The sequence below is a fragment of the Hibiscus syriacus genome, unplaced genomic scaffold, assembly GCF_006381635.1.
Source record: "Hibiscus syriacus cultivar Baekdansim isolate YM2019G1 unplaced genomic scaffold, ASM638163v2 tig00116962_pilon, whole genome shotgun sequence".
Classification (NCBI taxonomy): domain Eukaryota; kingdom Viridiplantae; phylum Streptophyta; class Magnoliopsida; order Malvales; family Malvaceae; genus Hibiscus; species Hibiscus syriacus.
The window spans coordinates 1,319,109-1,337,728 of NW_024063488.1; the positions used below are offsets into that span (position 1 = coordinate 1,319,109).

The 18,620-nt window shown below is 34.3% G+C and overlaps 3 protein-coding genes across 4 annotated transcripts; 2 read left to right on the forward strand and 1 right to left on the reverse strand.

Annotated features, from left to right (window-relative positions):
* Positions 1-3,206: 3,206 nt before the first annotated feature.
* LOC120190024 (E3 ubiquitin-protein ligase At3g02290-like) lies at positions 3,207-9,694 on the forward strand. 2 transcript variants are annotated; one of them, XM_039193151.1, is made up of 5 exons: positions 3,211-3,437; positions 4,228-4,595; positions 5,522-5,942; positions 8,266-8,375; positions 9,610-9,694. In XM_039193151.1, the coding sequence occupies exons 2-5, from the start codon at positions 4,476-4,478 to the stop codon at positions 9,634-9,636; spliced, it is 678 nt and encodes a 225-aa protein (XP_039049082.1). In that variant the 5' UTR covers positions 3,211-3,437; positions 4,228-4,475; the 3' UTR covers positions 9,637-9,694. The 2 variants fall into 2 exon arrangements, with proteins under 2 accessions (XP_039049083.1, XP_039049082.1); XM_039193152.1 differs by lacking the exon at positions 8,266-8,375 and having other exon boundaries at positions 3,207-3,437.
* Positions 4,886-16,244, forward strand: LOC120190022 (probable tRNA (guanine(26)-N(2))-dimethyltransferase 2). Its single transcript, XM_039193148.1, has 14 exons — positions 4,886-4,890; positions 9,976-9,986; positions 11,830-11,962; positions 12,385-12,684; positions 12,787-12,874; positions 13,033-13,154; positions 13,412-13,551; positions 13,636-13,708; positions 13,950-14,038; positions 14,127-14,232; positions 14,668-14,880; positions 15,171-15,365; positions 15,527-15,604; positions 15,763-16,244. The coding sequence occupies exons 3-14, from the start codon at positions 11,867-11,869 to the stop codon at positions 16,009-16,011; spliced, it is 1,749 nt and encodes a 582-aa protein (XP_039049079.1). The 5' UTR covers positions 4,886-4,890; positions 9,976-9,986; positions 11,830-11,866; the 3' UTR covers positions 16,012-16,244.
* A 183-nt stretch (positions 16,245-16,427) lies between these two features.
* LOC120190023 (UDP-arabinopyranose mutase 1-like) lies at positions 16,428-18,247 on the reverse strand. The gene is made up of 4 exons (XM_039193149.1): positions 17,819-18,247; positions 17,152-17,402; positions 16,905-17,073; positions 16,428-16,798 (listed from the first exon to the last, which is right to left on the reverse strand). The coding sequence occupies exons 1-4, from the start codon at positions 18,158-18,160 to the stop codon at positions 16,466-16,468; spliced, it is 1,095 nt and encodes a 364-aa protein (XP_039049080.1). The 5' UTR covers positions 18,161-18,247; the 3' UTR covers positions 16,428-16,465.
* Between the last annotated feature and the right edge of the window lie 373 nt (positions 18,248-18,620).

Below are 18,620 nucleotides of genomic sequence, written 5' to 3' on the forward strand. Positions count from 1 at the left end.
ATAATGAACTGCATAAGCTCTAAGACTATTCAGATTAATTGTAACGGAGAACTTATCGAGTCTTTCAAGCCTTTTAGAGGGATAAGACAGGGATACCCTTTGTCACCTTACCTCTTTGTTATCTGCATGGAAATATTAACATAAGAAATTACTTTAGCTGTGGAAAAAGGAAGCTGGAAACCTATTAAACTTTCTAAAAATGGTTCTAATATTTCTCACCTTTTCTTTGCAGATGATTTAATTATTTTCGCGGAGGCTGATAATTCTCAAATTGAAGTTATTCAGACTACTCTAAACAGATTCTGTTGAAGCTCAGGGCAAAAAGTTAACCTACAAAAATCCAACATTTATTACTCCAACAATGTTTGCACAAACCAGAAACTCCATTACAAACAATCTAAATATCAAGGAAGTGGAAAATCTTGGAATATATCTGGGAGTTCCTATACTGCACAATCGAATCAATAAACACACACCTACAACAGTATTATCCAAAGAGTTAAAGACAGACTCACAAGATGGAAAGCTAAGGCACTTTCTCTGGCAGGAAAAAATATGGTTGCCAAATCGATTCTTTCTTTAATTCATGCATACACTATGCAATCAATCTTAATTCCCAAAGGAGTGTGCAATGAGCTGGAAAGACTTACTAGGAATTTCATCTGGGGAAATACGAATAAACAAAAAGGATTACATCTTGTGAACTGGGACACACTCTGCAAACATGTAAAAGGATGAGGACAAGGACTAAAGAATTTAAGGAGCCAAAATAAGGCTTTTATTTTTAAACTTGCTTATAAACTCATTAATATACCTGATCTTCTGTGGGTGCAGGTGATGAGAAGTAAGTACAAAATGAAGGAAGTCCTACATGAGGAGTTACAAAAAAAGGTGGATCACAACTATGGAATCAGATATGCTCATTATGGCCTAGTTTTAAACATAACATATGCTGGAATATCTGCAATGGAAAATAGGTAGAATTCTGGCATGATAAGTGGTTAGACAGTAAAGAGCCCCTATCTAGTTTATGCAATCAATCAAGGGAAGTTGAAAATGACAAATAAAAAGTGAAGGATATGATCAACCAAAACAGTACCTGGAACTGGAATAAAATAACAAAATTTCTCCTGAATCAAGTCCTCAATATGCTGAAAGCTACACCGCCTCCAGTAGATGAGTTCCTGACTGACTCTCCTGGTTGGATCATCTCAAAAAAAGGGTATTCTCGGTGAACTTTACATACAAATGGATAGTAAATATAAACAACATTATGGATGGAAAACTTTGGAGCAGTATTGCTAAACACAAAAACATACCCATGATTAAAACTTTCTTATGGCTGATTGGAGGAAACAAAATCCTGACAAACTCGGAAAGAAAACGAAGACACATGAAGATGGATGAGCTGACGTATGTGTGGATACGAAACCGAAGACATCAACCACACTCTGAGATTTTGTCCTAAAGCCTTAACTATTTGGGTAGAATTGATCGATCATAGGAAAATAGACAGATTCCTAAGCAAGAGTATGAGGAATGGGTTATCGAAAATCTTGAAGCGAGCCAATCCCCTAATGCAATAACAAAAAATTGGCTTACTTTCTTCAATTCTATTATTTGGTTCATTTAGAAGAGAAGAAATCAGGTAGTTTTCGATTCTGAAATGGTTGAGAGAGAATCAATCATCCAACAAGCATATAGACTTACATAGGAGGTTGAAATTTCGAAAACCCTAAAGCCTGAGATTAATCAAACCAGAAGGAATACCCAATACCGATGGCAAAAACCAGAGATTAGCTACTGTAAAATAAACACTGATAGAACAAGAAACCAGAATAATGGAGATGCAGCGTGTGGAGCAGTAGCTAGAGATTATAAGGGTAACTGGCTCTGGGGATTTGGCAGGAAAATTGGTCAATGTACCTTATTGGTAGCAGAACTCTGGGGAATTCATGAAGGTTTAAAAATGGCGTGGATGAAAGGAGAAAAAAAATAATCTTGGAATCGGATGACAAGGAAACAGTAAACCTGATAAACAATAGATCTACCGAACACAGACAACTAACAATCCTTCAACACATAGACATTCTGCTCAAAAGAAATTGGGAAGTAAAGATTCAGAACATACTGAGGGAGGCCAACCGCGTCGCAGATATCATTGCCAAGCAAATTAGGAACCAGCAAGAAGATATTGTTTTTCTGCACATTTACCCTAAGGAAGCTGAGGAGCTGATTAGAGCTGATAAAACGGCTTCTAAGAGGCTCATTCACCTGTATTAAACCAATATATATATATATATATATATATATATATATATAGAGTTATGATACACTTACACCTTTATAATATGTAATTAGATACTCCCGTGTATATATATATATATATACATCCAATATACCGTACATAATTGCAATGCATAACCATTTGCAACTTGCAAGATTCCATATCCTACTACCTTCTCTCCTTTCTTTTATTGATTTTTTAATTAAAAAATCAATATTATAATTAATCATAACAGTATATTGATAAAAAGAAATCCAAATTGCATTGAAAGATTCTTGTACTTAGTAGTTAGTCCACCATTTCCCATTCTATGTTCACACATTCATCACCGGACTAAAAAGTCCACAATTTCCCATGCTAAATTAAAATCATGTATGTACGCTTTATTCTTACTGTATAGTGTTTATATATATTATCAAAGACTAAAAATATATTTTAAATATATATTATATTGTAATCATATAAGAGTATTTATAAAAGAAGATATATACAAAGTTAATAAACGATTTTATTGTAATGAGAAAAACATTAGAACACAAACACTCTCTTAAATTTAATTTCAAATAATTTTTTTCATAAAAAATGTTATAATAAAAGTTAATAAAAGATGAAACCCAATATAAATTAATCAAGTATAATGTTTTTTTTAACAAAATAGTCTTACGTTTTAATTAAATTTTACCAACCCTGAAAATGATAAGATAAATACAATTAAAAAACATGTTTATTTAAAACATTATTATTACTTAAAAAGAAGTTGCTATTTTACGACTTATTCAGAAAATATAACAAAATTTAATAATGTATTGGAATTCAGAAAAGAGAGAGATTATTTTTATAACACAAAGTATTATTTTATTGAATAAACTGATATAAAACAAAGTAATTGATAAGCAGACAAAAGGGAAAGAAAAGAAAGGCTCCATTGCTTTATTTCCGCGCTTTCATAGCTTTTCTCGCCAAACAAAACATCCAAACACGAAACTGGGACCCATTTTTTTTATTTTTATTTTTTGAGCTTCAAGCTTCCCAGAATTCAGAGTTCCCTTAGCTTCCCTACCCCTCTCCTATTTTTCCTTTTGTTTTTCTCTAAAAAGCAACAACAGATGCTCTCTGGGTTTTAACTTCTTTCTGCTCAATTTCTGTCAAGGTTTTTTCTCTCTCTCTCTCTCACTCTTTTTATCAGTTTCAGATGCTTTAATTGTTTCTTTTTGGGATTATCTAATTTGGGTATTTATCATTTCTTCAGTCCATGCAACTAATTATGTGTTTTAAGATTGTTTCTTTTTTTGAATAATCTAAAATGGGTTTCTTTATTTGGTTGATTCATGTTTGTTCCTGGGTTGATCTCTTGTTTTCTTTAATGGACTTTTTGGTGTTGATTTTGACGAAAACATGAATCGTTTGTTCTATTCTTTTCTTTTTCGAATTTAAAGGAGGATTAAATTTTAGGTACAATCTTTGATTCCGAATATTGATGCTTGATTGTGTTTATTGGTTTGTTAGCATGGGTTGATTCGTGCTAGTTTTCTGCGTTGATCTCTTGGTTGTTCATGGATTTTATTTTGATGAAAACTTTAATATTTGACTCGTTTTGTTCTTTATTTCATTTTTCGCGGTTGAATTCGAAGGAGAATTAAATTTTATCTGCAATATGGTATTCCGAATATTGATGCTTGATTGCTTTTATTGGTATTTTCATTTCTCACTATCAAAGGAAAGAACCTTTTTGCTAATTATCAACAGAACATTAAAAGTAAAATTGGACAAGCAATTTTTTTTAGGAATATTTCTATTTCCCCATCCCCTCTAAAGGCCAGCTCATTGGTTTTTTATTTGTAGCATCCTAGCTTGCTATGATGATTGTTTTGTTGGCTCCAATCTGATTTTTATTTTCCTCAAAACTGACTTAAAATTTTCCTTCTCTTTTTATTTTACAGCTGAAGAAGTACCTTTTGAGGTAAATTATATAAGGGCATTCAACATTTTGTAAACAGACGAGAGAGAGGTACTGGTTCGTGGAGGTGGTCGGGCTTCTTCGAGCTTAGCTTCCTCTCTCATTGCCCTTTCCTAGCTTTGGAAGTTTTTTTTTTTTGTTGAGGCATATATATAATCAGTACAGTTGAGCTTTAATGACGAGGTTGTGTGGAGAGTTTTAACTGAAGGGAAAAGATTAAAATTTAACATTATGGGTTCTGTTTGTTGCTGCTTGCGCCCTGAGGATTTTGAGGACTATATGAATCCGAACAGTAACATATATAGAAATTGTGTCTGCCTCAGTTGCTTTGTTCAGAACTTCTTACATGTGGTATGTTTTATGATTCTCATTATTAACCATTGGTTCTGACTCCAGTACAATTTCTTCACTCTCTTTCAATGTGTCACTTGAGTTTATTAAAATGGTGGCTTTGTTAAGTATTTCTATCTCTTGTTTTGTGGCACTTTTAGTTTTAGGTTGTCAAAAATTAGGCCTGTCATTGGACATTTTAACTTCTTATTCTATGGCATGTGTGGGTGGGATTAGCTAATTTCAGTCATTTTGTTTGTTGAGGATCATTTCTATTATGATTGCAAGCAAGGTCCTTTGTGAACCTTTCTACTCAGTCCCATGCGTAATTATTTGTGGAAGCTTTGGCAGAGTATTATGGAGGAATGAGATTTGGTGAATGAAACTGTTGAAGGAATGATATACAAGTAGCAGTGGGCTCTTTATATATATATATTATACACACTACTTTTTATCTGCTGATCAATTTACTAAGTCGGTTAAAATTCCGTTATAACATATTATGTGTTTTGAGCTGTGATAAATTACTTATGTGTTTGTGCAATAAGATAGATTAAGGCAACTCACACGTCTCTGTCTAAAAACATTTTTGTTTTAAAAGATCCTCTTAATTTGTTTTGGAGCAAGTGAAACTTCTATAGTGTCCACATCGGACTTTTCAATATAGGAAATTCCATCAGCATTTATATATATTGGCTTTTAGGTGAAAAGGTATCTAATTACGTAGTTGTGGACCTTTAATTACTAAGTTAATTTATGAAATTATCACTTGATTGTTTACATTATGAACAAAGTGTTCCATTAACAGTAGGGACATGGACGTTAACTTGAAGGAGGTTTGATGTTACATGTCTCAACATGATAAAATAAATTATCTTCCATTTGATTAATGGGTTCCAGCCTTTTGATCCTTCTTTTTTTGGTTTTCTTTGTCTCTGTAATTGTAGTATTCCACATTGTTCCGAAGAGGGGAATTGCCTTCTATCCCTTCATCTATTCAAGGGACAGGATCTGTTATCTCTTCTGCGTCTCTAGACAACTCACTTTCTGACATGTACCAATCTCCTCCAAGGCCCTTGCCTTATGATGCTGACACTAGATATTTCCGCTTGCAACGTGGTCTTGTTTCAAGACATGAGAAGGGTTCAAGTCATTCACATGAAGAATCAGAGCCTTTAAGAGCTCAAAATGATGCAGATTCAGGATCTTTGAGTACAGAGGGAAAATGGAATGCCTTTGAACAAGGCTCAAAAGAGCAGCATTCTAAATCCTCACAGAAACTCTCATCAGAAAAAGCACCAGTTGGAATTGGGTACATCTATTCATCGTCCGAAGAAGAGGAGGATGTCTGTCCAACTTGTCTTGAAGGTAAATCTTTTTTCTCAAATTTGAGTGGTGTTTTTTTATAGCAACTATTTTATGCAGTGAAACTTTGTTAGAACTTGCTCAATAGTCTAAGATTTGCTAGAACTTCATAAGTAGGGATGCATTTAATTGCTAAATTTCTGCTTTATCTTGCCTCTCTAACTTGAATACTTTTGCCGTTAATTAGACCCAGATACTACTGACTTGATGATTGAGCAACCTTGATTTAGTAGGGGAACTTGCAACTAATCTGTAGTTTTAATGATAAAATAAGTAGTCCACTTGTATAGGTGTCATTTAAGCCTCTTATCTTTCGTTAGAGTCAATTTAGCGCTCAATCTAGTTTTTTTTAATACCAAAATGACCCTATTTGTTTCTCTTGGTTCCAACAGTGCCAACATTTCACCATCAATTCTAGATTTCCAATCCCTACCATTTCATCATCTCTTCTTATCACTCCTTCATTGCTAAAAAATCATGGTCCTCCCTTTACACTAGCAAACAACAAAAGTATTAAAAAGAAAATATAACAGACAAGAAATCAGTGTTGTCAAGGCGTGCGTCTAGGTGTGCCTGCACATTTTGCCTTAGAATTATTCAAAAAGGCGCCTCAGACCCTTTCAGGCCTGACATGTGCACCTAGGCAGTGCATGCTTTTTGTAAGGAGATATGCATAAAATAGCCTGCCTTTCATTTTCAATTTTTCCATTTGATATACCTTTACTAGCAAGAAAACTATAATATCAAGCTCTATTCTTCCTAATATTTGAGCATTCAACAACAAACATTGATCATAAGGAAATTATGCATATTGGCCAAAAGAAATTGCATTTTTTGTAGATAAACTAGACTCCACTTTAGAGTTTACTATATATCTTAAGCTTTATATGTATATATATATTGCACTTTACTTCACTCAAGGTAGCGTTTTTCTTATGCAAGAAATTGAATCCATTCGCCTCTTCCATTAGTTTGTCTGTAAAATCAAACATCTATAGGAGGAGGTTGAGTTTTCCTCTACTATCCAGTGGAGCTAGCATGTGAAATTATCTGTTGAAAGGTTCAACTCTCAGGGCGGCCATTGTGAACGATATTCACTTTCAAGAATCATTGAGCCTAAGCCTATTTCATTACTCTCAAAGAGCTCGGGGATGAGAGAAAAAGGAGGTGGAATTTCTTACAACTATAACATTTATTATCTTGCAAGACTTAATATTACAGACAGAGAATTCAGTAAGGGGATAGAAGCACATCCTGCGCTCAATATGTCAAAGCAGCTTGTTTATTGTTAATCCTGCCCTCGCCCTTTTGTTAGCAGCTCTTTGATCAACCCAGGAAAGGTGTCTCATAGGTCGTCTTATAATCCAAAAGGTCACTTTCATGGCTTGAATGGGTCAAGAAAAGGACCCTTCAAAGTGATCGTTTTCGGGGCCTGATTTTTTTGAAGCATAATTTTCCACTTTATTTTCAACTATATATATAACAAGGAGTGGAGCTGGAGAGTATCTCTCCCCGGCTAGGCTACTATGTTTTCTTGTTTGAAATTTCGGGTCTGGTCTTCATTGGTATTTGCTTTTTTGTTAGCATCTTAGTGGTTGTTTTCATCTTTCTTATTTGTACCGGACTATTTTGAATTAGCATCTTTATAGTTTCATCCGATTCCAGATGGGGTTGGATCCTTCGTACTAGTGCTTTGCCTTCCATTTAGTGGGTTGGAGTACTATTATTTGCCTAAGTAGTCTTTGTTGCCTATTCAATCGCAGAATAAAGAGAAACCTATTCAGTAGCATATGTGTACCTTACACATCCATCAAGTCCTTTTACCTTATCAATTTGGAGTTTCATGCCTCAGATACAATGCTACCTATAAGGGTTAAAGATTTTGGCGCTCAACCCCAATAAACCCAAATTAACATCCTACCTTCATATTAAAATCCATATTCATCTTAATAAAACCTCCATAAACCCATGAATCCCATTTTAGTTTTTCTAATGGAAATCAAAAATGACTTCAATTGCAACCCTAACCCATTAACTTGTTAAACCTCAAACCACTCATCCATCAAAAACTTGCTTCTCTATTTGACAAAAAAATATTATACGGAGGGCGTAATTGGCTCTAATGAAAAGTAGGGCTTAAATGATTTTTTTCTTGTATAGGCGGGGGTGCTTATTCTAATCATTATGAATAGTTTTTGCTACATCATTTATCTTAAAAGCAAGTACTTCCATAAAAAAATTGATGTTATTACTAATTATGTTAGATTGGGCTTTTAATAGATACATTATCTTCCTTTTAAACTTATCTATATCACTTATGGTGCAGAATATACTCCAGAGAATCCCAAGATAATAACAAAATGTTCCCACCATTTCCATCTTGGTTGCATTTATGAATGGATGGAGAGAAGTGAAAACTGTCCTGTCTGTGGAAAGGTAACTTCTTTTTGCAGTGTTTAGCCATAAATAATCAATCTTCATGGTTATAAACAAACAATAAACCGTGTTTTGCTTGCATTTTATTCAGCTTGATTAGCTATTCCTTGTCTTTCTAGAGTTACAATTTACTAGGATGCTCAAGGTTTAGAGGCTTTTTTGGTTGCCATTTTTTTTCTCTGTTGATGTGGTAAAACTGCATGTGTTTTTTGTTGCTTTATTTCTACTTGTACACGTTAATGGTTTTTATTTTAGTATATGTAGGTAGCTTTTTGTTGAGTTCTCTTTGAATGGATGTGACATGGTTAGGTTTTTAATAAGAATATCATTTCCTCTTTTTCTTATATTAAGTACTTGCTCTCTGGCTGTTAGAAAAAGTATGGAAAGAAAAGCTAATTAAATGTAAGAGAACTACAGAAAGTGGCGTTCCTCTCTTGTTCCAATGGTGGTGAAGCTTTTTCTTTCCCGTTTCCTTTCTTTTTAATTGTCAAGTGGTAATCTAATTTATCCTCAAAATGTCTTCCTTTTAGGGGAGAGCATTTTGTCGGTTTAATCAGTTCGGCATCGATCTGATTAATCGCAAAAAGGGGAACTGATCTAGGTTCATTGGTTAAGTCGGTTTATAATTGGCTTTAACTATCTTAAAAACAAGTTATATATTATTATATAAAAGCTATTTTATATTATATATTACATAGAATAAATGACCTTTCATCTTCTCTGAACCACCAGCAGTAGAGTGCTTGCTTATCCAAATGACAATTCGTAATTTCCATGTCAAACAATTATGTTATCATTGGTTGTAGTTATCCGTGGATGGCTTCCTGTCTTGATTTTTTCTCTTGCAAATCTTGATATCTTCCTTTTTCTGCTATAAACCGACTCTTTTGACATGTATGATGCATCTTAGGCTAAAAAAGTGATGTTTGCTTGGTGACCTTCATGGTTTAGGTTATATTCTATGATGTATATTAGCTAGCAGTAGAAATGTTCCTGTCGGATCAAAAACTGAATGGGAGATATCGTTTGTTATTAGCTGGATGTTGATTATATAAGTATATGAGAGATATTCATGGATTATCCAACTTTGAATTAAGGTCACATGCATGCATGTTAAGCCATACATCAAAATTGGTGTCTAGCTTGATAATATTTTCCTGCTGCTTCCCAATCAGTTTTGTGTTCCATCTCTGCATGCTTCTCTTAACTCGACGTCTTTCGGTTGCTTTTCCAGGTTATGGTGTTCGATGAAACGACTTAATCTTTGTTCGAAAGGTTTTGTTGTGGATGAAAACCAGCAGAAGACAGAAGGAAAAAAGGAAAAAGAAAGATATGTGACCCCCTTTGTGAATATTGCGGGGGATAAAGCATGGGTGTAAATAGAAAAATGTTGTGCATAAAGACCAAGTTTCTGTTTATGAACCTCTGAGAAGGAGAAAAGGGAGGGGGGGTTAATCTTTACGCATGTTGTTGGAAATAACACTAAAGTTATATAATCAATGGGAACAAGTGTGGATTTGAGGAAGCTATTATTTATACTCCATGCATTATTGCTTTTCAATCCTTGGTGATTAATGTTGGCAGCTATAAGTAAATGCAGGGAATAAGAAAGTAGATTTTTCGGTTACAAATGTTATATAAAAATACTTAAAATGTCATTGAAGATATTCTTTTTTCTGTATTACCATTAGTTTTCAATCTATTAATTGATAAATATAGATGTTGACATTGCATAGACCAACTTCAGGGATAGAGTTAGGATTGAACTACAAGGGAGTAAGTTGTTTAATTTTAAAATAAATAGGGTCTAAAAAAATTAGTTAAATCATAAAAATTAAGAGATTAAGGATTTAATTTTATTAATTTTAAAACTTAAAGGTCTTACAAAATAAATAATCAGATATATTTAGAGTCAAAGTTCAGTTTTATTAATTTTAAAATTGATATTGTTTTAAAATAAATCATATTAAAAAAAAACCTCGAGTGAGACAAGAGTTTGTTTGATTGTAATGATTTTAAAACTATCGTAAAATTAAAAAGTAACTATACCATAAAAAGTTAAGGTGTCATTGTCTTTTCTATCTATAACATTTCTTCATCTTGAGATGATCATTTTAATTAATTTATTTTTATTTATAATATTAAGATACGAGCTATTAATCTTACATGAAGAATTTAATACTTTATTTCACTATACCAACTAATTGTTGGTAATTGTCATTGAAGATATTTAATGGGATATATAACATTTGATATTTAATATGCTATTACATTTATAATATTTTGAATATATTCCAAAAATGTTAATATCTTTTTAATTATTTTATATACACAAATTCTATAACATTTAATTCTAATTTTAAAATTTTAATCTTGACGTTTTAGTACTAATTGCACAAATCTAAGTGATCTCGGTGGTTAAGGAATTGTTGTTATTCATTGAGATCCCGAATTTGAGCACCAGAAATAATAGGGTACGAGCGTTCAATATCAAAAAATTAAAAATTATCTTTAAACAAATAATACATTATAATTACTCTAAATTATTAAAAAAAAAGTAATATATTAATTTAATATCCCGTCTAATCAAACACAAAGTGTGTTTTTTATTTGGCAAAAGATACACTATAAATTACTAGAACCACGGACATTACTTGGGTAAATTTTGTGTTTTAAAAGATAAAAGAATTAAGTGGATAAATATGAATTAAATGATTTCAATAATTTAAAAAAAATGATTATTATCTTTATAAATTTTAATTAAAAATATTTTAAATATATTATCTTATAATTATCACATATTAAAAATAAATAAATTAGGTTGTTTTAAAGGAAAGTGAATAATAATGGGTAGTTTTATTTTAGTGGGATAGTTTTGTTTTAGTGGTAAAAGTGGGTAGTTTTTTTTAAGTGGGCACTTCTAAATTCTAAAGATGTTAAGTAATTTTTATTTGGTGGTAGTGAAAAATGATTTAATAAATATTTTAGTGTATTAATGGTGATAAATATCTTTTATTTATTTTTTTAAAATATTTGATCTATAGTGCGATTTTTTTCTGATTACTCACTAAATAATAATAATAATAATTTCACATATTTTAAATAACATAAACATCAGATTAAAATTATCAATAAAAAATCAACCGTTTATAGTATAAAATACAATTTTATTTTAATTTTTTGAAAAAGATATATGGCTCTTGTTAGCAATGAGCTAGCAAGGAAGTCTAACGTGCACCAAGAAGCTAGGGTTTAAGGGGTGAAAAACCAGCAGATTTTTTTAAAAAAATAAAATAAAATAAAAATAGGGTTTCAACTCCTATATAAACTGGATTCATTGTTTTCATGAAATTGCTGCTACCGTATCACAAACTCTTGAACATCAGAACAAATTTCAAAACCCACCAAAAGTTATAAAAACAGAGCAAACAAAAAAGAAATTCTTCAGAAAAAGGAGCCCTGATTTGTTAGTGCATGAAATTGAAGACGCTATGTCTACAGATCTCAATGATTACACCATCATCAAGGAAGGAGAAGCTCAGATACTTATGCATGCTAAAAATGAAGTCTTTTACAACAAAACCCAGGTTCCAAGTTTGTTTCTTTTATATTTGGTTTTGATTGAATTCATTGTCGTAATTTTGATGGGTGACTTTTGGCTTATTGAAAACGTTCTCTTTCTTGTGATTTTGGGTGTTTTAAGTGAATCTAATTGACGGGAGGTAAAAATGTGTTTGGAGTTGATAACTATTGTGGTTAGCTTTTTATTTTATTTTTATGTTTTTCTTTTAGTTAATTGTAAGCTTTTGGTTTCTTTCAGAAGTTCTTTATTTTTATGATTTATTATCGGAAAGATTTTTGGTTGTTGGCTTTGTTGTTAGTGATTGGCTACTGAGAAACAGTGGGAAAAGAAAGGAACCGTCATTGCTGTAGTATAATTATAGTCTTAGTTGTTTGTCTCATTGTTTGTTACTAGTAGAGGATCCTAAATATTTATTATAATCATCAGGTTAACAACAGAGACATGTCCATTGCCGTCCTGAGGACATTTATATCAAGGCGAAAACAGGAATACGAGACATTATTGTCTAAAAGAAACAAATCAGTGGCAAAGGTGTCTGAGAAGAATGGTTCTATATCTCATGTTGAAGATAAAGCAGATGAATCTGGCTTGAATACTGAAATATCGAATGAAGGAAATGATGTGCCTGAAGAGAAATCTCAAGAAGAACCATGCAGTACATCAGAAGAACCAGATAAGACAGGGGGAAAAGTTCGTAGGGAGCTCAAACCACCAAAAGTTCTAGAGGTATTTTTACAATCTCCTGTTTTTCAGATATTAAAATTTTAATTCCTTTCCCCCATTGTTAGTCATGTCATCTTCTGAGGTCTTTTTCCGGTGATGTTATAGGCCTTATCTGCATCTGGGTTAAGGGCTCTGAGATATGCTCGGGAAGTAGATGGGATCGGTCAAGTTATTGCTCTAGACAATGATAAAGGTACTGTAGATGTATTAATGTTAGATGAAGAATCAATTCTGGTTCAAGGGATTACTTGTTGTTATTGCCTTTCTGGTTTCTTCTATATTCATGCTTCTTTTTCCCTACATACAAATACTTGCTTCTTATATATACCAATACCGTGTTTCTAATTGCAGGGGCAGTTGAAGCTTGCCAGCGAAATATAAAGTTCAATGGTTCTGTAGCATGTTCGAAAGTGGAGTCACATCTTGCTGATGCTCGTGTCTACATGCTTACCCACCCAAAAGAATTTGATGTGGTATATGCTCTTTTAGTCTTTCAATTAACAATGTTTAAAGACATTTTGATAATTGTGTATGCTCAACTTCTGCAAAGATAAGCATATGCTAGTTAGTATTTAATGCGTAAATCAAACTTCGTAGAAAATTTCCATCCATGGGAATATTTTGTGTTATTTGTTATCCAAATTTCATAATTAATTGGGAACTTTTATTGTATGTTGGTGGTAATGTCCATGGGGTTGCTTATGCTCCTTATGCTATATTTGTGTTTCAGGTTGATCTTGATCCTTATGGTTCACCCTCTGTGTTCCTGGACTCTGCAGTTCAATCGGTTATTGATGGGGGCTTGCTGATGTGTACTGCTACTGATATGGCAGTCCTCTGTGGGGGTAATGGGGAGGTTTGCTATTCAAAGTGAGATTGAACTGACTTACCTTACCTTAATTGAACTTTGGATTTGAATCTGTGATATCATCTTATAATTGCTTGTGGAAACAGATATGGATCATACCCATTGAGAGGGAAATACTGCCACGAAATGGCTTTGAGGATCCTCCTAGCATGCATTGAGGTAGTTTTATGTTCTTCAGAAAGCATGTTCTTTCTTTCATTTACAACAAAACATACTATATATTACACAAATGTCTTGAAATAAGAAACTGTAATTGTATATTGCAAGTTTTAATACATTGGCTTACAGATGTATTTGCTTAATTAATATACTTTCTTGCCCAAATCTTTTATTTTAGAATTCAATCCAATAACAATCTTCTTAAGTGGCATAATTGGTCTTTCTTTTTTCTTGAAAACAGAGTCACGCGAACCGCTACAAACGTTATATTGTTCCCGTGCTATCTGTCCAGATGGATTTTTATGTCCGTGTTTTCGTTCGTGTGTACAGGTAGGTGGCCTATTGTTTTAATTTAGTTTATTGAAGTAAAATGGCACTATAACAAAATGACGATAGAAGAGCAACTATGTCAATGCAGTTCAGCAAGTGCGATGAAGAATACTCCCCTTAAGCTCTCATATGTCTATCAGTGTACTGGTTGTGATTCTTTTCATCTACAGCCTATTGGGAGAACTGTTTCTAAGGTGTGTTTTCTGAGTTCTCATGCAAATGGTGCCTTTTATTTGTTATTAGCATGTACATGGCTTACACCATTTGTGCATATACATAGTGGATTACTAATTTAGGAACACAAAAGTACACTCTGAGGCCTTAGCATTCAATTGCTTAATGTTGCTATTTGTGACTCATTCATGCAACTTGCAGGTTTTATGGATTTGGGGAAAAATTTAACCTACTTAACTGATAGCCGTACTGCTCACTATTTTGTGTTTGCCTTTGAGTCTTGCAATTATTTACCACCTTTTTATATTATTATTATTGTTAAGAATGGCTTCCGAATGTAGCTTTAGCAGCAGGTTTTCTTTATAAATACTCCCTTATGGTTATTTTTCCTCATCCCTGTATGCTTAATGTTGACTTGTTCAACACATTGATCTACATCCGCTTTCTATTTCCAGAATACCAGTGTGAGGTATCTCCCAGGTTTTGCACCTGTTGTCCCTCTAGAGTGTAGTGATTGTGGGAAGAAATTTAACATGGGTGGGCCTATATGGTCTGCTTCCATCCATGATCAAGAGTGGGTAGCCGCCATACTAGCAGATGTAAAGTCCATAAAGGAACGTTATCCAGCGTATGATCGCATCTCTGCTGTATTGACTACAATTTCTGAGGTATCTGTTTTTTGTTCTCCTATCCTGATTACTTTATTCTGGGTGTACTTTATGAAATAAAGGCTCAATATGATTGGACTTGACCCAAAATATTTCTAATGTGGTGTGTAAGGTATGATATTGCAAAGAAACATGTCATTAGGTGTAAGGATGTTATGTAAGTTGTTTGCAAGTATCAGATGTTGGAATTACGTTGAATATATACGACTAAACTGACCTATTAAAGAAAAGAGCTGTACGTTAGAGATTTTTATGTATGTTCATTACAAAATTTGGGATATGCTTCGCAGGAATTGCATGATGTTCCTCTCTTTTTGAGTCTGCACAACCTCTGTTCTACGCTAAAATGCACTTCCCCTTCTGCAGTTATTTTCCGCTCTGCTGTGATCAATGCAGGTTATCGTATTTCTGGAACTCATTTGAATCCACTGGGGATAAAATCTGATGCTCCCATGGATGTCATTTGGGACATAATGCGCTGCTGGGTAAGGGCTACATTTGAGTTGCTCCTCCATTTACTTTATTTTGTGTTTTCGCCTGCATGCTAGTTATTGAAAATTTAACCTCAACACCCCATGGATTAACTGACCAAGAGAAGTGTGATAAAATGGTTTCATAAGCATTTTTCTTGTTGCCCTCTCTATAGGTTAAAAGTCATCCAGTGAAAGCTCAATCTGCTGATCAGCCTGGAAGTGTGATACTTACCAAAGAACCGGTTCTTCAAGTAATTTTTTCTGCACTTCTCTTTGTAGTTGCATCATGATCCCCCTGCAACCCCAGGCCTCTATGCCATTGTTTTGTGTTTCCACTTGTGAACCGAAGCATTGTCCAACATCAACATGTTCATATACAAGTTGAGATCTAAGGACTAATTTTGTGCAGGCGAATTTTGCACGAGCTGTTGCGTCTCTGAGCAAGGCACAAGCAAAGAAGGTTGCCCGCTTCCTTCCGAATCCTGAAAGACACTGGGGGCCAAAGCTTAGAGCAGGTCGCCAAATCACCACCAAACATGTATCTCTTTTGGGTGAAGATGCCGTAAACGGATGTCTAAACCATCAAGATGGCGAGCGTGATGCAAAACGACAAAAGATAGAAAAGACAAAGGTTGGTGCCGCAAATGGCGTAGCATAAGCTCTGATTTACCGCCTCTGATGGTCTTTTGAGTTGGAAGCCACGGTTGGACCATAATCAGCTTTGCAGAATCAGATTTCTATATGGAAACTATTTAGAAATTTAAGCACGTTGCATTTTTCAACATTCATTTGATCGTAATATGATTTGTCAAATTGTTTAGTGCTGATTGATTTTAAGAATTATCATATGGTTTTTTTATTTAAAATGAAAACCCATTGTTTCTTTCGGGATCTGCTAGCATATTCAAAAGGAATGAGTTTTATTATAGAATGGAAGCAATGCTAATACATTTTATTTATAGTAATTTCATAACATAATGTTAAGAAAATTACATCACATAACATCCCACCAAAATCCAGTGATGAAGAAGAAATCTAAATAATTAAAATGCAATAGGTAATGATATTGTTAATTCATTTTACATGTAGGAAAAGGGGTGTCTTTTTTTCTACTACTTTGCTTTGCCATTTGGCACAGCAGCTCCGGTTGGGTTGAGCTCATCCCAGGCTTCAATCCATGTGACCATGGCATCAGCCAGCTTGTCAAAATAAGGATCAACTTTGCTAAGCTTTTCCTTCACCTGCTTTGCCAATTCAATGTAGCACTTTTGAACAGTGGTGCAGTCCTTTGGAAGGACAGCCTGTTGGAAGAAAGGGATGATCTCTTCCTGCCAGTATATCCCCTTGTACTCCTTCCTAAGGTTCACAAATGGGTTGCTTGCTTTGCTGTGATAGATGTAGGGCAGACCCGTTTTCACTCCCAATCCCAAATGGTCACATATTACCTACAAAATCGTCAATCCGATGAGTCGGTGACAGTGAAGCAATGGACATTTCTATCTCATGCCTAAACAGGATGCAAATGTGATACAAATACATAACTAGATGTACCTTGGTGCACCAGCCAGCCCACATATCGTCGTAGCGTCCAATCGGCTGCCCGTCACCCATGAGTCCAAAGTACATGGAAGGGCCAATCAGTTGACGGTCGAAAGCCAAATTCATTCCACACATGGGGAACAAGGTCCCCTTTGGAATTGTCAGGACCGCATCCACGTACCTGATTTACCATGAGCATTAGTAATTAATCACCAATGATACCAGGAAACACATTGCAAGTTGGGATCATATTCAATACCTAGTGTTCCTCTCAAGAGGCTTCACAAGTTGGGTTGGTGCGTCGTAATCCGGGATGTTTAGCCAAAGGCCGTGAGAAACAGCGGTGGGAACACCCTCACGGAGACTGAACGGGTATCCACGGACAAAGTCCGCACCCTCTCGATACGGGTCGTACAGGGTGTTGAAGAAGATGGGAGTGGACGGGGATAACAGGTTCTTAATGTGCTGCTCGAGTGCATTGATCGCTTTGCCAGATGGGTCCTTAGCTACCTAATAGCAATATAAAAAAAGACCCAAAGCTCAGATCTTGACTTGTAGATTGCTGTTCTTCATGTAGCAGGAATATATAACAGCACAAACATCCAAAATTTTAGAATCTCATAGCTGTACATCGCAATGCAACCAATCACTTAATAATTGTAAGGTATATTTTCATGATCAGGTGCGTGCAAAGCTGCCAAAAGTGCACTCCGTGTGAAGGGAACCTTGTAGACACCATAATGAAGGGCACAGAGCAGATTCAACAAATACGTTAAGCATCCAAATCTCCCATCAAAACAATAAAAGCATTGAACTTTTGACCAAAATAATAGAAACCCACATACTAAAACGCCAAAGGAATTTAAATCAATGTAGAGATCCAAAATTTAGCTAAAACAAGGAAACCCCTGAAAAAGGGAACTTACAAAGCAGTCATCGTCAATGGTGAAAATATAGTTCTTCTTGGAGACCATGTAACCAAAGCAACGGCAAGCAGAGTCCTTGAAGGAAATGCAGGAAGCCTTAGGACCGAGGATCCTATTGATGTCGTTCCTGTTGTAAAGCTCGTAGTCAAAGCCCTCGGGGACCTTGATGATCTTGGAAGGATCACCATCTTGGACGATGATGAGATGGTAAGGCTGGAAGAAAGGCCTCCACATCTCAAGAAAGTCCAAGTTCCTTATGGTTGGTATAACGATGTCGAGCTCATCTTTCAGCAGAGCCACTGCTGGTGCTGCTGCTTGTGATGCTGTTGCAGGCTCTGCCATTTTCACTGCAGAGAAGGAAAAACCGAGAGAGGAAGCGAGTTTAACCTTTTCGCAGGTAAATCGTTAGATGATTACTGATTTGATTTGAGAGGGAGAGCTACTATGCGAATATATATAGATGAGAATGGAGATTGAGAAGTCATGTTAGAAACGAGTTAGGCGGCACGATTAGAGGTAGAAAATTAATTACACGGTGAGACACTGAACATACTGATACTTTATTTTACTTAATGTCAGGCTTTATATCATTATTTTAATTTTCTTTTTAAGTAATATTCAGGAATAGAAAGTATTAGAAAATCATATGAATCGAGAAATAATTGTTATTCTTAGAAATTTCATGTTTGAGCATATCTTTTATAAAGATGTTTGAGGATTAATTGTCCAAAGATTAAAAGTCTATCGAATAAATAATATTTTATAATCATTTTATATTAATTAAAAAATATTAAAAAAAAAT

Bases quoted from the DNA above. Each gene is read 5' to 3' on its own strand.
- LOC120190024 (XM_039193151.1), top strand. From the start codon at position 4,476: ATGGGTTCTGTTTGTTGCTGCTTGCGCCCTGAGGATTTTGAGGACTAT. The intron at 4,596-5,521 runs GTATGTTTTATG...CTGTAATTGTAG, and splicing joins TTCAGAACTTCTTACATGTG to TATTCCACATTGTTCCGAAG. The intron at 8,376-9,609 runs GTAACTTCTTTT...TTGCTTTTCCAG, and splicing joins ACTGTCCTGTCTGTGGAAAG to GTTATGGTGTTCGATGAAAC.
- LOC120190023 (XM_039193149.1), bottom strand. From the start codon at position 18,160: ATGGCAGAGCCTGCAACAGCATCACAAGCAGCAGCACCAGCAGTGGCT. The intron at 17,403-17,818 runs GTAAGTTCCCTT...TATTGCTATTAG, and splicing joins CCATTGACGATGACTGCTTT to GTAGCTAAGGACCCATCTGG. The intron at 16,799-16,904 runs GTACATCTAGTT...ACGATTTTGTAG, and splicing joins GGGCTGGCTGGTGCACCAAG to GTAATATGTGACCATTTGGG.
- LOC120190022 (XM_039193148.1), top strand. From the start codon at position 11,867: ATGTCTACAGATCTCAATGATTACACCATCATCAAGGAAGGAGAAGCT. The intron at 13,552-13,635 runs GTGAGATTGAAC...TTGTGGAAACAG, and splicing joins GGGGAGGTTTGCTATTCAAA to ATATGGATCATACCCATTGA. The intron at 14,233-14,667 runs GTGTGTTTTCTG...TTCTATTTCCAG, and splicing joins TTGGGAGAACTGTTTCTAAG to AATACCAGTGTGAGGTATCT.